The sequence below is a fragment of the Chaetodon auriga genome, chromosome 18 (genome assembly GCF_051107435.1).
Source record: "Chaetodon auriga isolate fChaAug3 chromosome 18, fChaAug3.hap1, whole genome shotgun sequence".
Lineage (NCBI taxonomy): Eukaryota > Metazoa > Chordata > Actinopteri > Chaetodontiformes > Chaetodontidae > Chaetodon > Chaetodon auriga.
Genome location: NC_135091.1, coordinates 17,914,828 through 17,935,896, shown reverse-complemented (window position 1 = coordinate 17,935,896; position 21,069 = coordinate 17,914,828). Strand labels below are relative to the sequence as shown.

At 41.8% G+C, this 21,069-nt stretch overlaps 1 protein-coding gene across 1 annotated transcript; it reads left to right on the top strand.

Annotated features, from left to right (window-relative positions):
* Window positions 1-952: 952 nt before the first annotated feature.
* pnocb (prepronociceptin b) lies at window positions 953-21,062 on the top strand. The gene is made up of 3 exons (XM_076756211.1): window positions 953-1,055; window positions 12,385-12,646; window positions 18,101-21,062. The coding sequence occupies exons 2-3, from the start codon at window positions 12,509-12,511 to the stop codon at window positions 18,752-18,754; spliced, it is 792 nt and encodes a 263-aa protein (XP_076612326.1). The 5' UTR covers window positions 953-1,055; window positions 12,385-12,508; the 3' UTR covers window positions 18,755-21,062.
* Window positions 21,063-21,069: the final 7 nt, after the last annotated feature.

The following is a 21,069-nucleotide window of genomic DNA, read 5'->3' as shown; positions in this document are numbered from 1 at the left end:
TCCGTAAAGCCAAGACGGAGCTGTAGATTCAGGTGTCAGTTCTCTGTAGGTTCATCATTCTGACAGACCCCTGTTATTCTAAAAATACTTATTAAAGCCACTTTAAGTAGCATACATCTTCACAGAGCTACTACCACAACTGTAGACTTTTAGTCTTATAATTCCCAAATTCTTCATCCTGCTTCTCCTCGGTCTAATTTCCTGTCACTTGTTTCTGTCTTATATCTGTATCTGCTTCTGCTGCATAGTTCATCTTCTGGTTAACATCATCAACTCTCAGGACCTTGGGACAGATCTTGTTTTCTGTTCCCAAATCTCTTGCATGACTCATACTAACCTCCTGTCTGCAGACCTGGGCTGTCTGCTTGTTCTATCCATTGACTGCCCTACTCTACATTGTTCAATCTTTCATTCACAAGGAGAATATAGTCTGCTATTCAGGTGTGGCATCATCATCAAAAAGAAAATGCTTGTTTTTCTCTGTCCCAGAGCAACCTTATCGATCCATGATCATCTCCATGCCACTGCTTCTCTAGCTTGTATTTAACTTGCATTTCTGGCGTAAACATTCGATTTAAAGTGATACTGTTTCCATGACCTTGGCAGCAGGTTGCCGTCGAGGTTGTGGGTTTTATGGACACCTTAGACATAGGAATTCTGGATCAATCTCACGGTGGATGATGCGTATTTTTAGAGCCCCATTAATTTGCTCAATGAAGACGAAACCAGTGGCGTAGGCAATGCCTCCTACGTCAGTGTGGGCCATGGCTTGTGTGTCTGTCCAGGGTTTGTGCGTAACAGAATGGGGGAATCCACCCCTCTCTCTAGCTCTCCTCTATGGTGATGTGAATGGTGATATACAGGGGAAGGGAGGGGAGGGGGGGGGATGGAGGGTTGAGCCAGGAGGGAAGGGGTGTGCCATTATAAGAAGCCTCAGAGGAGGCACGCGTTCAGTTGTTGAAACCCTTAGCCTAAGGATACGAGCTGAACCACCAAACTCTCCTGTAGCCACAGAAGGAGGACTCTGAGAGCACATCTTTACGTCACAGATACAGGTAAGGAAGTGACTTTTTTCACATGAGGGTGAGCCTACCTGCGTGTAGAGATTGTGTAGTTCAAACGAAGACGAGAGGAGGAGAAGACACTTGTTCAGACATGAGAAAACAGTTAATTAGGGGAGGACTTATCTCTTGCATGCACAAACCACTGGCTAATAAATCCTAAGGGAATACTGTTGTTTAAGGACAACCTCTGTTAGGATTCTCCCTCTTTCATTCCCTTTTTCGATCGAGTCCGTCACGTCTGCTTTATCTGTTTCTGGCTCTGTGATTTTGGATTTTGACCTCAGAGGTGATTCTGTAAATAACCCCCCCTCACCTGGAGTAATCCTTTTTTTTTTTTTTTTTCCATTACTCTGTTTGTCTCCCTGTGGCACTAAAGGCGCCAGACTCACCGTCAGCAGCACCCACATTGCACCTGATTACTACTTAATTAACAAGGGAGAAAGTCTCAGATCGTGCTGAGAAAGCAGTTAGATACTTGGCTGCACTTTGCTATGGGATCAGATGTACCTGACTTTAATCTAACATGAGGAGATTACATAAAAAGATATAGAAATAAATGAAAAAAGAACAAATATAAATATGCATTTTCGAAACATTCCTCCAGTCCTTAGTTTTCCCTGAGATTTAAGCCGAATTTATCAAAAGAGCACTGCTGGAAGTCGGTGAATGCCACTCCAGAAGCAGCTTATTTATGGCTGGCTCTTGTGATTGATCATGGAATATTGTATGTCAGATTAAATACATCACACTAAAGCTTCAAAGAAACATTGACAAAAGCTTATTCTTCCTAAAGCAGCTCCAGTGTCAACCCCAACATGTAAGAGAAAAGCTGGAGAAGTGAATCAGTTGAACGCTGTTATTATGCTAAGCGCAGGATAATGATGATTTTAATGATAATGGTAATGAATGTGCATAATCTTTTCCCATTATCAGTGAAGACGATCCTCGTGCAGACAGGGGAGAAGATGGTGGTTAATGTGCCATTCACAGATAAATCACTTCACACTGGGGAAATGTTTTATGAAGACTGAAACATGTTTACAGGACGGAGACAAATATAGTATTTTAGAGGTATAGCAGAGTAATCGGAGAGAAGTGCCTTGAATCACCCAATTTCAATGGAGTTTTTTGTCTTAATTTTGTGTAAAAATGTGTGGTATACAAAAGGAAAGACCTTGTTGTGTCATAAAAAGTAAATGTTTTAGTGCTAATGTGTGCCTTGGCATGTAGACTTTTTCTTTTCTTTTTTTTTTTTTTAATAATTAATAACGTCATTCGTCTTATTTTTGTAAATGAAATTCCATGTTACTCAGAAATCTAAAATTGTTTTAATCTCATCATACTTCACATCATTGGCGAAGAATGTCATTTCATTTGCATTTCATTTATTCTGTCTTGTAAAAAAAAAAAGGTTTTGCTAGCGCATCATGAGCATTCTGTCTTTAATCTGCAAAAAAAAAAAAGCTTTTAGGATTTCTGCTGCCTACGAGAAGATTGAACTGATTACACTGCTTACAGTTTTTTTCTGTCAATATTAATTGAGAGTGTTTGTAGTGTTTTACACACAAATCCTCCTTGTGCACCTATCAGTCTTTTTATATGGCCCATACCGAGAACTGATGCGATACCAGTGTCTAAACAACAAGCTTTTTATGTGTAAAGCAACATCAGGCTTGACTTAAACATACCTTTCTTTCTGTAACAAATAAATGTTCAGATAAAAATGTACTGATACCAGATCAGCCGATGCAGCTGTTTGAGTCAGTATCGGACCGATATGCAGTATTGGATCTCGGTGCATCTGAATTCATCACCACATGATACACTGAGGAATAAGAAGAGCAAAGTTGCCAGATGTTCCCGTATCTGTTTCTGTCAAGTATTTTGCAGTTCATCACTTTTTCCAGCCTCACTGTCCTCACCTTGATAAAAGTAGGGAGCTGTTGTGGCCGTGCTAGATTGCTCTCCCATTGGCTCCATGTCCAATGGATTAGTACAGGTGTCAACGCAGCTTAACAGCCAGATCAATGATGACACCATGTCAGCTGCCTAACACTCTGCAGAATACAGTCTGGGGCTGGTGGGGAGCAGCACTGCAGGACTGAGTGCATCATTTAGAGCGTGGTGTCCCTGTGTTATCTTTGTTTTCTGAAAGTCAAAAGCTGATTTAGCTTTGATGATTGACATTCAAGACATTTTCCATGACCTTTTTTTAGAGTTTACTCCACATGCTTTGACTTGATTTCAGTGTCATGAAACATGTTCCCCTGCATCAGTGCCTGTCCCTTCACTCCACTTTGCGTAGTGTCGACATGGAAAGTGTTAAGATTCACATGAAATCACTTCTCTGCATTCCCAGTGTCCACCCTTTTTCCTTTAAAGCACCCATCTCCCACAGACTCCCACACATCTAATGCTGCATCTACCCGTGCGACAGTTTATCAGCCAAACTGAAAGATGATATGTCTGTAGTGCACTCTGCTCTCTCTCAGGGTGCGATCATCCAAGTTGAACCGCACTGGGAGGATATTATTTTGGGGCTATCAACACAGCTTCATGGGGACTAAATGAGATGATTGTTGGAGTGATTTCCCCTTATGAAGGGCATATCTGATGCTCGCAATGATTGCAGAGGAGATGTCACCCAGTTGAGTGTCTGCCCTCAGGTGCAAATGTGTTCGCAATTAAAAGAAACCCTGCGAGTACAATTGATGGAAACCATAGTAATAATATGCTCAATTGATCTGATATGATGGTGCCTTGGAAAGAAGCAGATATGAATATAAAGAGTATCATATCTCCACTCAATATTTGTACTAATGTGTATGTGAGAGTGTTATAGCCTATGCGGGATATGAGAGAAAAAGATTAAGTTTATCAAGTTTTCACTCAATTTGTGTGCTCTACAGTCTACATGAGATAAGATTTCCTAAAGGCACGTCGTTATCCAGGAGCAGGAATTGTGATTCTTCCAGCAGATATGATTACAGTAAGACAAATAGAATTCAAGAAATAAAGAGAATCTCCATTGCATGTAAATGCACAGTATCTTATACTACTTTATATGCTCAAAGTTAGCAATATATACACCATCATCATGACTTCAGCTCTTGACTTCTTTCCCCTTTATCATCATCATAATGTGTCGATTCTGCCTCAGTGTGCCAATAACTAGACTTGAATGCTGCAACCAGGCAGGTAATTGGTCCAATCATGAAGTCTGGTACAGCTGTGGCAGACAGCTGAACCGGATTAAGCAATATCTCCCAGATTAGTGCTTTCAGGGTGCTTTCTCCAAGTAAAAGGTACAACTGCAAGCGCACCGTCTCCTGCTCCTGGTCCTCTAAACTCTCCACTGAGTCACACACTGTTTGTCGTGGCTGCAGCGGCTGGATTTACAGTGCTGTGGGAGAGATGATCCTGTGGCTGTGTGTCTAAATCCTCCTCAAACTGAAGGTTTTTGGTAGAGTAACTTGTTATGGGTGGTTTGAGAGGATAGCGGTGGTCACATTTGGTGGTGGTTTCAGTGGTGCTGCATGAGTTTTTCTTTGGGCTTCTGTGTGAGTTTTGCCCAAGGATGTAGAATAAGGAAACACCAGAAGGGGAACATTAGTTCTGATAAACGATTAATTGCTCAAGTAATTTCTCAAGCAAGAATGCCAAACATTTGCAGCTTCTCTCTGTTTTAATTTGAATATGTCGCTTTGGGCCATGAAAAATCACACTGAAATAAACAGTTAAACACACATTAGTGTAATGTCAATGCATGCTGGTTTTAAATGGCAGGTGGTTGGCACTCTGTGTTACTGTCTGGTCCGTTGCTCATGTTCAATTCTATTGTCTTTTTAGGACAATATTAACAAAATAGCATAGATGGTATGAGATAGGGTAGCCTGAGAGGCAAAACCCAGGGAGAAATAATACCAAGCACTTGCTGCACCAGTCACTGCTGCTTGTTAAACTGATTGTTCTGAGTGTGTGGTCATAACTGCCGAAGGCAAATCAGATGAGAGTGTCGCTGTTTTCATCAGAGTTTCTGGGTTTTGGCAGCAGGACAGTCAGAGAACGACGCTTAGAGAGGTTTTAGTTTGAGAATCAACCCGAAACTATAAAAGTTAGGAGGACAGAAATAAGGCTTTGTAAAGTGAGAGGGACGTTGAACTTCGCCTCAATTCCCAGTGGAAATTACACCTAATTCATTTGCATTATAGCTTGTAAACTGTTCATTCTGGGATGAGAGTAACCAAAGAAACTATCAGAAAATAATTCAGTTAGGGTTGGAATTTTAAACAGGTTTGTTGAGCACCGTCTAATTTCAAGCAATCAGGTGACCTATGAGAGATACAGCGTCTCATGTCAAGATGCTGGCCCGATGAGTCACCACATGATGTGCACTAATGCAGCGTGTTGTAGGGAGCCTGGGTTAGAAGACTAAATGGTTTAAGCCACAGTACACAAGCATGACCGCTTCATTTAAGGTCAGCAGGCCTTTGCAATGTTGATTCTGGCTGTAATTGAAGTAAAAGTGGGAGCAGAAGTAGTTTGAAGTCTTATTTCTGTGTGCAGTCGAACAACACATTCTTCCATTTTCTGAACCGCTTGTTTTGTTGATGGATGCAAGGAGCCAAAGCCAATCCCTGCATACAGAGGGCGAAAAGGCAGAGTGCAAACAGGTCAGCAGCCCGGAACCAATTCAAGATATGCAAACATAACTTCTTATTTAGCTTTACATAGATTAGTAAAAGTTTAGAAAGACAGAGGAGACCAGGAAGGGAAGAGAAAGACGAAAACTTTTGTCAGAAACTGAAACTGAACAAAAACGATACCGTGTAAGAAAAACTAAAGCTGAATGATTTTGCCTGGTTACACGGCTGATTCAATCAAAACAAACATGAATTCTTCTCAGGTTTAGTTTTTTCGCAATAAATTATCAAGGTTCATTTATTGTCATTGTGCAGCACAGGGTTGTCGGAGTTGTTGCCCCTCATGCTACACATACAAAGAACATACACGCACACGCTTGAATTAGAAGCATTTTGTGTGTAAATGTTGATGAATACGTTGTGCACCTGTGGAGTTTTCTGTATTAAACTGAACATAGTCGTAACCAAGGGCTCATGTTGCCTAAACACAACTGTAAAAAAGTTTAACTTTGCTTTAGCTGCTCTGGATAATCTGCAGACCTTGGTGTCTACAGTTTTCAGTCGAACTACTTTCTACCAAATAGTTTTCTTTTTTTCTGACCATCACTTACAAAATTAGCTCCACTGTATCAGAATGGATGGAGAAATCACAGAGACTGTTTAAAACCTGGACGCACAAAACCAGAACCGCCTGCAAACCACGACAGATAACATGTCAGAGAGAGATTGGAGAAACTATGAATTTGGAATCGATATTATGAGGCCTGTCTTCATCTTCCTCGACTCTCCGTTCACACTCTAAGCAGCACTTTGGCCCATTATATCTGATCAACGCATTTTCAACCAGCGATTATGGAGTGTGTGGTGATAAAACACTCGTGAATCTCCTCGGGTTATAAAGAATTAATCAAGTACCATTAATGGCCCATGAGATTTAATAGGTAGAACATGAAGTTTAATCATTTTCCCTCCTAGAAAGTGACCACACCTTCATGCCATCCATCTTTGGTGGCTCCTGGTTCCAGCCTGGCCTTAATGAAGGGGAGTTAAGATCCACACACCACTACCAGAGGCTGGAACCCTCTGCAATATGTCATTAAAGATAAAAAAGATCTCAGCCATAATTCACAGATGTGGAAATGGAGAAGGAGAAACACTGAGAGATGAGTGGGGGGAGAGAGGGAGTGTTGAGGCGCGAGTGGAGCCAGAAGAACCGCAAAGTGGATGTGAAGAGGGAGCAAGAAGGAAACAGAGGGAGAGAGACCCCTAGGTTATCTATGCATTAGCAGACTCCTTTGTGTTTTTCAGCTCCGTGCAGGCGACTAATGGATGAGATGGAGTGAGTCAGAGCTCTGTCAGAGACAAGCACGGAGCTTTTCTTCTCCCACACTCACATTCATGACACCTTGGCCTCCTCTCCACCCTTCATTGAAGCTGTTAATGCTAATTTATCCCACCGTTAGTTTTATTAATACACTTCACTTTGCAACTTTGTACACGGTGTACAGGCGGCTTGGATCACTCTCATTCATTCACTTGTTGGCAAAAAGGTCTTTTAGAGGGACCGTATAAATAGCAATGGAGCTGGGACGGTGCCTGAATCTAGTAGTTCATTGTATTAAAAAGCAAGACCATCCCTTGTGTTATTTGCTCTGCTATTCCGTCCCCCTAATATCTCATGAGAGATATTTACGGCAAGCATAAGATAATAGTGAGAGAAAAAAAATCCCCCCTCCCTATTTTTGAGAAATAAGCTGCCAAATAAACTATTATTATAGTCACAAAATGAATTAGAATAAAGTCCTAATACAACAGAATTCTTACCATCTGAAAGTGGCCAAATGCACCTTCACGAGGAAAGAAATGAAAAAAATCTATAGAATTTTTGGGCTTAGCCTACCTTTACTCGTGCTTACCACCCAAATAATTCTCACACGGCCCCTTGAAGGACAATAAAGCGATGCAACATTACTCAAGCTTTTTCTGCTCAGCCAAAAAGTGTGCTCAGAAAACAAAACCAAATGCATGAGACCAGCGGTCCTTTTACGAACGCGCTGATTGCTTCTTGTTTGTTTGGAAGGGAAAAGCATTTTATCTTGAAAACACCTAACATTTTCAGGGTCTTAGTTAACTCTAATGGAAGCACAAAGCAACGCATTTTGTTTTGGAACAACTGGGTAAAAGCATTCATTCGTGCAAGATGGAAAGACTTGTCTGAAAGTAGAGGGACATCAGGCCCTTTGCTGTACTCCATTTTCTTTTTGCTTTCACGCCAGCGTTCATTTATAAGAGCAAGGCTGTTTATATTTGCCAATGATGAGGATCTATTTTCAAATGAAACTTCCGGTAATGAATTCTCAGGCTCCTGGATGGATTATGCTGTCTTGGTGCCCCGGGGGAAAGCCTGGTGTGCATGGGCCTCCCTCTCCCAGCGATCACCACTTTATCCGTGTACACTACATCATATATCAGCCCCATGCACCCAGTCAACTGCCTGCTCTGTCATTCAGATTATGCAAATGATATGAAATGTAAAAGATAGCTGAACTAGTGTGCAAATTTATAGGAAAGGGTGGCTAAAATGGACCAGTGGCAATATTTCATAACCATTACCGAAATAGAGCAGAGAGAGGAGTGTCTAGGTTCATGGCTCAAAGTGTCACAGATGTGAGGATTCAGCTTGAAGCTATTGAGATATGGGAAAGTTGTGACTCTTTCTGGCTCAAACTGTTTGTTAAAGTCTAAAAACAATAGATAAATTACAGATTACTGATTGCCTGCAGCATTATAAATACTCCAAAACGACCCTTTTTTGATAAATGAATGATGTTTTATTCATTGGTCCGGTGGTACATAACTTTTTGTTGCTGTAGATGTTCCCCGAAATATAAACTTTTCATAGTCAGATGTGTTTCTAACACTAAATGACCATTCATACCAAATAACTGACAATCTTATAACATTATTCAGGTTTTCTTAACCTTTGACGTGATATATTTCAGTCTGGACAAAAGTGGAGGACCAACTGACAGACAAGCATTGCCATGCTGTTAGCATTCACTACCAGGTGTACTGGGTGACTCACACAGGGACCCAGAAAGATAAGAAACTCTTACAGTGAGGCCAAGTGCTCTCAATTTGTAGTTTTCAAGAACGAAACTCTGCTCACCGCTTGACTTAAATGCTTCAGCCTTGATATTATCAAACTTCATCACAGGTAAGAAATAATATCCTCTAGCCTTCACTGCTCTTCAGTCAGCAAAAATCAGTCAATTAAAGGTGCACTTCAGCTTCCAACTTCCACAAAGTTGGGGGTCTCACTAAACACAGCTTAAAAAGGGAAGTGTTCGAAATTGACGCAGCGGGCTGATATCCTGACTTCAAAACTCACATCTCCAGTTTGTAACGTTGGTTTTCTGTCTCAGCAATAACCCTGGTGACATCATCAGGGTTTTTCACGGGCTTGCTGAAATATTAAGTGAGGTGATTGTATCCCAAAAAGACAGAAAAATTGAAACCAGTCACATGCACTGTACCATACCAGAGCTATGATGACTGCTAGACCACAGAAACCTGCAGCCTGCAAGTGGCCATCCTGAGGGAAATACTGTTCTACATAAAACATATCGCATATGCAGCAGTCAGAGCAGGGCACTTTCCACTTAATAAGATGTATTATTGGGTAGTTAAGGGTTAAGTGTGCTGTGCCGTCTGGGGACAAGAGGTGTGCAAACAGATGTGAGTATGCAATAAATAAGCATCGAGCAAGTGCAGTCTCTTTAACCCATCCTGTGTCAATGCCTTGACCAAAACTAATCATTACAACCAGCCCACTATTACACCACTATAAACATCTCAAGGCCGCAGATTGATGCCACTGTAGCCCATTAACACTTAATATCCTTGTCAATTGTTTCTCACTAACAATAATGGCTTCCATTCATAAGCTAGATGGCTGCAGGCGATGGCATGGTGACTCATTCTCTGAGCCCTTAGAAAGATATGAATCGCTCTCCTGCCAATTCATCGAAAGCCAGATGCAGCTAAATAAATCCTTGTTTAACAATCAGGCTAATCAAAATGAGTGCATAAAGCATAACTCACGGAGGTTTGGTAAAAATCACAACAATTTCTTGGATAAATTGAACCGAGCCGTGGCTTTGAAAAAACAAGTTTGCACTTGAATGCAACACATTTGAAAGGTTTATCTTACGCGTGTTTCACGATCTTATGCCCTCAAAGCCATAAATCAAGCTAGAAACGTGTGCTGAAGATACTGAAGAAACAAATATTAGAAAATAAAAAAAGGAAATAAAAGTGCGAAAGCTTTGTGAAGATATATCAGCCGCCTGAAGGACACTGATAATGTGCTGCCGTACCTCAGATGATCTGATGCCGTCCCCATATTGTTTAGCTAAAAGCCTAAATCACAATATTCCAACGTGAACCTCTGAATGTGTGCAGGCAAACAGATGGACATTCACGTCAAATTGTAAAGCTTTTGACAAACACAGCATGACTTTGTTTATTACTAATAATGTTGACGAAAAGCTCACAGTGGCCCCAAATGCCTGTTCATACTAACACACTGTGGGAGAACATTATTAATTTGTGAAAGCCACATCTTTGTAATGCTGGAGTGCATCCAGGGCCCACACCATCACTTACGCCGTGCTGGTTTGCTCACTTGTTCTACTTATTTAGTAGGGGCCACTTAAGGGAGAACATAATATCAAACGGGCTTAGTCAGCAGGCCAGCAAATGATCAGTGCACAAAACATCCCAGCAAGGCAAACAAACAGGTCCCTCTAATGATTTCCCATAAAGCCATTTATATATTTGTAAATGGGCTGCAGTCACACATGATGTGTTTCATGTGCTATTGACTACGACTGGTAATGTGGTAAAGTGGGAATGGTCACGGCGTGCTAGTTTTTAGGTATTTATTTCTTTTTACTTCGGTGCACCCATCAATACGACACCCACTCTGTGTGTTGTCAAAGGGTTCCATTCACTCTCATCAGTGTGATGTCTTTACTGTGGGACTGTGTTGACTGTCAATAGCCGCGTCTTCTGCCGCTCGTCCTCGTCAAACCTCCGGACCATTCTGATGGGCTCTTGTGTGGGTCGACGTGGCATTGAGAGCATTTTTCATCCACAGCAATTCTTATCATTGTCAACGTAAATTCCGTTCACAAACAGGCCTTCATTTTTCATCCATCTTTCTTTGAGCCCCACTATGATCATTTTGCAGCTTTGTTGTTTTTATAGAAACTGACCTTTTCAAAGTCGATCCGCAGACAATACTTATTATTCCTATTATGTTAATTTCTATTACCATTCCTATGATGAAATTGTGATTGCACAGCTGTCTTAGCCATAAGAAATTAAAAATCCTTCCAGAATAAATATCAGTGCACAGTCAGATAAGGTGCAGCTGGGTTTAGAGAGTGCTCAGCAGGCATTGCCCAACAGCAGAAGCTAATTGTATAATATACAGGCTGTGTACATAAGGAAAGGTCATGCTTTAATTTATGGGTCTTGTAATTTCCTTAAGATTTCTTAGTTTCTTGTAAAGAACTCCAACAATTTGGCACTTATTACAAGAACAATGGCGACAAAGTCCAGATAAGGTTACCAGAGGTTCATTGATTGTTTAGTGAACTCCAGTCGCATTTACTCTGGAAATGCAAGTAAATATTCAGTCATTATTATTACTGGAAACTTTATATGTGTGTTTTTTCAAAACAGGGATCCACTCATACAAAAAAATGCTTCTTAGTGCTGCTCGAGGTCTAAAAGCGCAGGGAACCTTTAAAGTTGCTGAAGTGGTTGATACATTAATAATTGTCAAAATCACAAAACGATGAATTTCCTGAACCCTCGTAACTGAGTGAGCGCGACATAATGATGTATGTCGGTCTATCCTAGCCATGGTCCGGATTCATAAACCTGCAGAGACCATAGCAAATGTTTCTAGTGAGACAGAAGCAATCTCTGCTGTTCTGAGTGGCTGCTTTTTCTCTGTTATCTCTGTGTTATTGGGTGATATAGTGGTGAGTGACACGATAGATGGGGGTCAGGGAGTGGAGGTCAGGCAGCAAGGACACTGCACCTGGTTCACACCAGGACCCTCTAAAGTTCATTCATTCCTCCAGTTATCTTCCACCAAACACACTTTCTTTGACATAGTTTTACAGTTTCATGTATTCCAAAACATTTCTTCACCTTAAGTGTGTTATCCATTTGGAATTGGCATGTTTTATTCTAACACAGACCCTCCTCACACCCCCCATCTGGCTGAATAAAATGTGCTGCTGCTTTATCCCCCTGCCGAGCGGCTTTTATTGATACGAGGCATGTCCCACGATGACCCTGATCTCTTCAAGCACAGATCCACTCATACGAACCTTCGACTTGTGCTGTATGTTTTCCATCAGCGATCCACCGCACCAGCCTGTAGTGGACACTTCCTGCCCACTAGAAAACACCCATTTTCTCAGTTATTGCCTCAGGTTGTGCTCTCTCTCATCCCACTCACATTGTCCATCTCCTGGTGTTGGCTGAACACTCTCCCACCACCAACGCTTTGACTGACCGCCCAAATCCAGCTAATGATTCCTGTAAATTGGACGTGACGCAATGTTCCCGTCACTCTGTCTGCTCTCTCCCCGTAGGCTGGATCCAGATCCCGCATAGGCTTCATCTCCCAGATTCTCCAGCTGTTGACCCTTGTTTCAGACTCAGCTCTTCTTCCTGCTGGGCTCCTGCTTGTCCCTGCCTGTCTGGCTGTGCTGAGCGATGAAGATCCCTCTGTGGTACCTGGTGGTGCTGCTGGCATGTCTCTTCACCCCTGGACGCACTGACTGCCAGGGGGAGTGTGTGGCCTGTGGTCTGCTCCTGCAGCAGCAGCAGCTGCAGCAAGCCTTCAACACCATGGTGAGTGTGCGTATGTGTGTGTCAGTCGTCGTGAGTCACAGTTGATAAGAGCATCCGCTAAATGCCTTGTCAACACTGTAGTGTGTGTTTCAGTGTGGGTTCAGCTGCACCAAGCCTTCAGGTGTGTTTGTGTTTGTGATTGCCGGAGTAAGTTATTTTCAATCACGATAACAGCTTCCGTGTAATGCGTTGTGTACAGTTTGATAGTGCTGTGCGCACTTTGTTTACCTGTGTGTATGGGAGTTAACATGGTGGAGGAGGGCAGTGTGATTATTGTGTTTCTCATGCAATGCACTTCGATTTTTCATTTTTTTTCAATTTATTGTCAATAATCATACAAAATTATACAAAACTAAAAAAAAAACAACTTACAGCTGTTGCATAGTGGTTATAACTTCAGATGGAGTAAGAAAACAGTTCCTCAACAGTTCTTCTGGAGATATGTGGTGTCAGCTGCACAGGATTAGTATTGTTTCTGTCTCATAGTGGAGGGGGATTATTTGCATGTGTAATGTGTAGCTACAGTTGTTGTGCAATGCTTCGTGACCACCATGGAGATACTATAGCCTCTGCGCAGAGAGAGCGCGATTGCTCCCCAAACTCCAGCCAAAACTTCAGAGCTGCACACAATCTCATTTCCAAACAGTGCGAGACACGTCAGCGGGTAAAAATAGTCCGTGGGCGTCCGTGAATAGCTGTAGGACGGCTAATTTAGCTGATAATGATGCAGAGAAAGACAGCTGGGACCTTTTTGGGAGTTGTAATAGAACTCTGTAATTGACTGCTGCTCAGTATCATCAGCCCAGGCTTACATTGGTGACTGACACATTTTATCAGTTCCTCATTGTGTTTGCCGCTTTCCCATTGAGCCACAGATGGAATCCGCTGAGCAATTCCATTGTTTCCCACTCCAGACTGAAAGAGTGTGTGTGAGGCCGCCGGTGTTTGTTATAATGTCAGGACCCATTGATTTATTACTGCAGACACCTACACACTCATCATGAACGCATCCATACGTGCACCCAGACACACACACACACACACACACACACACACACACCAGGCATTCTATTATATCATCCACTGACTGTATTCATTGCATAATGCTAATCTTAAAGGTAAATGGTAGCTTTTGCTTAGTATCTGTGCTACAGCTTTTATTTACACCATTCCAACCAGTTTCTGCATATTGTCTTGCATATAAATAAAAATGTATCACCTTCTGTGGAAGCCATTACACTACGCTGCAATGAAAAACACACCTCACAGGCTTGAAAAAAGCCTCAGTACACTACTGCACAACAGCAAACATGTTACCTTAGATTCTGCTTTTTATTAGAGTTAAGCATCTAACCATACAGTAAATACAGTAATGTACAGAATAAACAAAAGACCAGTGAAGCAGTGAAAAGATGTAACTGTGATATGTTAAATAAACAAAACATTATACAAAATATAAAGCAGCTTTGATATGTACAGTATGAACAGAACCTAATAAATAGCACGCACAGTAGATTGGGTCTGGTTGTTCTGAATATAGAGCCAGCAGGAGCAGTTGGAGGGTCCTACACAATATTCAACCCCTCCAGTCGAGGCTGTTGGGGGATTTGTAGTTGTCCTTCAATGGGAGCTACAGCACAGGTTGCAGCCTTTGCACATAGTCGCTGTAACTAACCTGCATCTTTTTCCAAAATACAACTGTATGCTGGAGTTACAGCAGATACAGAGATGTACAGCATGTGGAGACAACAAGAACTGAGCGGTCGGCTTTAGCTCCTTATGTTTTCAGATACAAGTTTCCAGTGCTGGTGGAGACTGTTGAAACTAACAAAATTAAGCACGTTGAAAAGGGCCCAGTCATCTGCCCCGTCCTGCTCAGTAGCACGTGGCTAACAAAGCCACCTCCAATGCAGATCTTCTATTCTTTATCATCTATTATCTATTATCTATTATCTATTCAGTCTTGAAACATGGCAAACCTTTCCTTTGTTGCTTTGTATCACAAAGTGAACTAAAGAATGGAAATACAGTCAGTGAGGTGGAAATATATTCGGAGCACGATACGACCTGGTCACGTACAAGACATCCATCTGATGTTGCTATCAGTGGGTGAAAACTGATGCTGAATTGTAAATCCAAACCTGCACTGAACTAAATATCTGGGATCAGCTGTATTACCAGACAAGTATTCAGTGCTGGACCATTCTGCAAAACCCTGGATTGCAGTCAGTGGCAGCATTTTCTTAATGTCCACTGCCAATAAGTTTAGAATTTACACTTTCCACAATATCTGTGCACGGCAGCTACAGTGTGATTGAGGAAAGATTGAGGCCATGGCAAATAAGTTGTGGTTAAGGTATAGTTAGACTCAAGACTTTGCATGAAAGTCAGACATGCTAAAGGCCAATCCACCACCCAGACCTCCACACTCTTACTCACCACCTAAAGGCCACACTCTGTCCTGCACTGGCACTGAATGCTGGAACTGGACATAAATCGTGAAGTCCGGATTTGACCCCATGTTGACGGAATTCCTGGATGGATGCTGCTGTCTGACGGATGGGTTCACATGTGGCACAGCTGGTTCTTGACTCATTGTCACATAATGAAAACCAGCCTCCCATATGCATAAAAAATATATCTGTTTCCTTTGGGTTTAATCCTCGGATGTGTGGTGTAGTAATTCTGTGTGATTGGACATATGTTTTGCTTAAGTCACCTCAAAGAATCCCAGATGGTTTTGTCCTCTTAAGTCAGGTATGTACTGATAGGATGACATGAGATACAGTAGCATGTTGTTTGCTTGATGGTTGCAGCATTGATGTGTCCATCAGCCATTCATGTGTACAGACTCCTGCCTGGCGCCAAGCTGGGGCCAGTTCCATTTCAGTAAACCTTGATACACCCTTGTAAGTGAGGAGTTTAAACCTAAAAATAACATTTTCTGATTCTTAACTCTAACATTGTATTTGCTGTAAGTGCCAAAGCTGAACAACACTCTTCTGACAAAACAGCCTTTGAAGCATCCTCACTACAACCTTTTTATTAAGCTGGCCCTCGTAAGTGTAGAAATACATGCCTGCGTGCGCGCTCACACACACACACACACATCTGCTCTCCCTCATAAACTCCTTTAGATTGCTCCATTGATCTGACGTGGAGAATCCCCTCGTGTGCTCATTTCATTTACGATGGATAATTAATTTCCGTTGATAGATTCACAGCGGAACTCCCTCTCTTCTCGTTCCTTTGATGTGAGCAGGTTTTCCGATAACAATGCAATTTATCTCATTTGAGCGAGATTTGACGAGTAAATGGGATTTGCTTCTTACCTCAAACTGAAATTTAACTCGGGAGTTTAAGACAGGAGAAAGGAGTGATGTGTATGCATAAATCTCTATAGCGTGGCAGCTGGAGCCTATTTTCAGATACATTTACTCTGTACAAACTAATGCCCTGTGTTTGTCTACATTTAAGGGTACAACTGATAAATTCAGTCTTATATTGAGGTTAAATGTTAGGGCAAAATTATTTTCAGTCAGCCTAAAATAAAACTCAAGTGTTTTGAGGCAATGAAAAACAGAAAAGGACTGACTTGATGGAACTTTTAAGAAAAGATACACTTCAAGTGTTCTTCATATGTCCTTACCTCCATGCTGATAAAGTTGTGGTTCTACCAGAGTGTTCAGGTATGACGCCAGACTGTCAGGTGTGATGATAATAAGAGAGGAAGGTCATTAAAACTGCGCAGAGTCAGTGACTCAGCACTGACAACATTCATTTTCTATAAAAAGTTCAATTGCAAATCACTGTACTAAAGTCGTGTATCATTTTCCCAGAAAAAATATCATTATCACAAGTTGAAGGGCCAGTCATAAAAAAAATCGACATAATTTATCAGCTGTCCTTCAAACTGATTTGTAATTTCTTCCAATTTTGTGCTGTCAATCATTTTGCAGAAGTGCAGGCCACATTTATCACATGATGGACATCTCATATTGGCACATACTGTAACTTTCCATACATGCTGAACACAGCAGGAACAAGGCCATTAACTCCCATGACACATAAGGCATCCAGGTCGAGAGACTGCTGTCTCAGCCTCGCTCTGGTTGTACAGCAAAGTAGTCGCACTCCTCAGGCTAAAAAAGAAGCGTGAAGGCTTGCTATAAGTGTTTTTTTTTTTTTTTTTTTTTCATGTAACAGTCTTTTATTAACATAATCCTTCTGCTTATGAGGTATATGAATAAGTGCATTTTTAGTTTTTTTGGACTTACAGTGTGTGATTGTTGTTTCCTGTTTAGTTTTAGGTATGATTTTTGTTATTGTTAAGTTTTTAAAGAGGTTTAAACCTCTGCTATCCTCACTGAATGACTACTGAAGGCAATGTGCACACAGGAAGATGCCTGTGAAGCTACACTGATCAATATTTTTACCTGAGAAATGGCTATAATAACTACATGTAATGTGAAAGAGGTGGCTCGTAGTGACAAAGTCACAATTGATAACCAACTCCACACAGCATTTTAACACCTTTAAGCTCTCTCCCATCAGTCCATCAGTTGTTGAGTTATTGTCCCAAGAAGCAAAAAGCTGAGTAATGCAGCTTTAAGCATCTACGTTGAACTCAGAGAACAGTAATGTTGCTAATGTTAATGTGGCTCCTATCATGCAGCTGCTAACATACAACTGTTAGAATCAATGTTTTGGTGAGGGAAGCTGAACAAATCGTGATCAAATCTGATGGACAATTAAATGATCACACAGTGCTACGCTGCCATGGTCCGTGAAGCAGTATCTTGGTAATCTATAAAGAATAAAACAACATAATTAAGATGTCAGTGGGGATATTTCAGTTTTCAATCAAAAACAGCATGAATGTACATTCTCCTAAAACTCTCCCTGTTAGGCTCCCGCTTTTTGTTTTGCACTTCTTCTCTGATACACTGTGCCCAGTCTCCTGTATCATGAATCTTTTGGGGATTCTGTGGTGGATTTATGCTTCAAAGGAATCAGAAATGATGTGCTCTCGGCAACGGAGGCATTTACTCGCTTTGAGTACTTGTCATACCGTTGCCACCATGGCCACCATTGTCTTTGTTTGGGCCTTCATGCTGCTGCCTGTGGGTAATTAACTTTTCAGTTTACATGTCATTTTGTTTCATTGTGTCACCATAATGAGAAAGCAGACCCAACACTCTCAAATTAAACACCAAGATGCTCAGCAGCCTCACTGAAGAGGGGATAAGTCTATGATAAGGACTTCAACTACTTCGCAGGTCTTTGCCACTTAAACTATCCACCTATGGCTAGAAACTGCTTCAATGACACCTAAATAAACTCACATCATGGGATTTTGACCAGAATTTAAAGGTTCTGATCATCCTTTGGATTGATAGCATAGTCAAATTCATTGTTTAATGCACTACCTTTACTCTTTTCCTTCCTCTGCAGGTGTGTTTGTTGGAGTGTGAGCGTCACATCTCCCCCTCACTCACATGGGAGGTGTGCAGACGTGCCATGAAGCTATCGCACCATCCTACACTTTCTGAGGGAGGTGCTCTGTTCAAGAGAACAGGAGAGGCGCTGGAGCTGACCTCTCTTGACCTGAACTCAGACAGTGAACTGCTGCAGTCTGCAGCCGCAGAGCGCTTCCAGGAGGGGGATCAGGATGAGGCACCCTTTGAGCAGCGCAGTGTCCAGTATGACTCATCACTGCTGGAATCCTCTGAGGAGGGGGAGGGCCTGCGGGGTCTGGATCTCAGTCTGGTGGACGAAGAGAGGAAGCCGAGGGAGGAGGGGAACGTGGAGAGCGACAGCCAGCTAGAAGGGGGTGAGGATGACACCTCACAGGCCGTCACCTTATCCAAACGCTTTGGTGGCTTTCAGAGGGGGCGCCACGGATACAGGAAGCTGATCGGCTCACCCATCAGGCCCCTACAAAAGCGCTACGGTGGGTTCATAGGTGTCCGGAAATCAGCCCGCAAATGGAACAGTCAGAAACGGGTGAACCAGCTGCTCCGGCAGTACCTGGGCATGAGGAGCAGCCGCAGCGGCAGGTTCAACAACATCCCTGTAACTCGGGTTTGGAGGCAAAACAAACTGTAATGTGTTTCCGTTGCTCTCACAGAATCCTGCCCCAGTTACCTCAGCCAATCATGTTTTCAGCAGCTCACTCCAATTTGACATCACCTTCGTCATCAGATGAACAGACTCCGCCATCTTGCTGCACCTCTCTTTGTGTCTCTAAGTAACAAGGAATGTTTTGACCGTGATGTCCTTCTTATTAAGCATATTTCCATGCCATTCTGTGAAATAAAAAGAATTAGAGAAGTGCAATTGAATATATTTTTGTGTGTTGGTATAATAAAAGGGATTGGAATGAGATTGGAAAAACTGGTTCGCTGTGAGGTGAGACCTGACGGTGTGACTTTCCTGCATGTGTGGATGGCTTCAGCAGTTGTTTTGCACTCTGCAGTTTGTGTTCTGAGAGTTGTTATTATTATCCAGCTCAGAAATGGACATAATGTGTTTCTAGGTTCCCCCTTTCCTATAAAATGGGATGTAGAAGTGGGACTAAACAGATCATATACAAATGTTTGCCTTCAACTGGACCGTAATTGCTAATCTTCCCACATGTCCGAGCAGAAACATGCCGTAGAATCAAACTGGAAGTGGTGCCGCACTGTGCTTTCAAGATGGTTCAGTCAGATGTAAATATGGTCGGACGGTGGGAGTGCTGAAGCACAAATTGTTAATTACTGATATAAGAATCTAATTTTCTGCTTAAATAACTTAATTAATTAAACACAATGGATGTAAAATTGGTTTTCTGAACTTTCAAACTCAGCAAAACTCCACATTGCTCCTAAAAAAAAAAAAAGCCTTGTTCCCTTTGCTTCATTCTGAGTATTAATGAAAAAAAAAAAAATTCTCTTTCCTTTCTCTTGTCTTCTAATTTTGGCCATGAAGCAGAGGTTATCCCTGTAAACCCACAACTGAACTCATCAGAAACTGTAGGTTGGCAGGCTCCCGTGGGCTCCTTTCAGTGGAACAATACTGTCCTCTAGTGTTTGAGGAAGAAACATGCTACCCTCGGATACTGACTTGGGATCAGTTTTGCCATGTCTGTAGAAATAAATTATGTAATTCTCTGGATTGACCAGAAAATTCTTAACAGAGAAAACCAGAGTCTATTACTCCTCATTCTCACAGCATCAGTCGTGTCTGTATGACGGCTCATAATCAACACATTTAAGGAACTGTATGTAAGGTATGTATGGGGAGGGGGCTGGACCTAATGTTTAGTTTTATTGGAAAGCAAAGCCCTCTGCAGTGTTATTTATATTAACTTTGGACACTCTCATTGACTGAAGGAAAACTGCAACACCCTCCAGAATATATCAAAAGAATATAAGTAAATTTGTACACTTCATTATTAAAAGCTAAAGGGAGGAACAGTGTAGAGAAGTGTAAAACGAGTGGGTCTAGCCACTTTCAAAGCATCATATGTGAATAGCTTAACAGTCAAAACTGCGCTCATTAGAGGTGGAATTACTGCCACTCATTTCTACAAAAACAGCTTCAGAGAAATTGCTGTCATTGAATGAATGAACGGAGCACAGCTGATAGACCTGAGCACCATAATACTTTATCTCCACACCCAGATTCCAAATATCAAAAATGTAATATAAAATAATAAGAAAAGATAACAAACAAACAAAAAAACTATTTTCTCTTCCCGTGTGATAACTTTCATACAGTCCCTAACTCACACTGCAATTACAGAAATGAGGAAGCAATAATTTAAAGTGTTGCTAAGGCGGACCACAAGAGCAAAGAGAAGCTGATCCCCAGTCAGTTCTCAAACATAGCTCCACCCGGGGCTTTCTGCAGAGCTGTTCATGTCACTTTAGTCCAATTGTTCTTAAGTGCATGACGCTGGAAACTGGCAGGGCCATTGGGTGTGTTATCACACTGTAGGATCTTAATGACACCCGCCCTGAAAACCTCCATCTTAATGCACCATTTGAGAGCAGCAGGATGAAATGAACTGTGTGTGTCAGCTGTGGTCATTATTGCACACAATAAGGCGTTTCTGCTCGGGTGAAAAAAAAAAAAAATGTTTCCATTGAGATATTTTCCTCCACTAGCAGGTCACATCCATCCTTTTGCATCTTAATGGTGTTTATGTGTTAACTAGTGTTTGGTTCCAACATGTAATAACTTCTGCATATGAGTGTGCGGGCGACTGCAGAGAGTGTGTGTGTGTTGCTGTGCACGTGCATGCGTGTATGCTTGTGTGCTTCCTTGTCAATCAAGAAAAAAAATGGAATTTGTGAATACAGTGTACATTTCAGACCACATTTCTAACATTATACCATTATTCTGAGTCTTCATATAAAATGTGTATAGAGAAAACA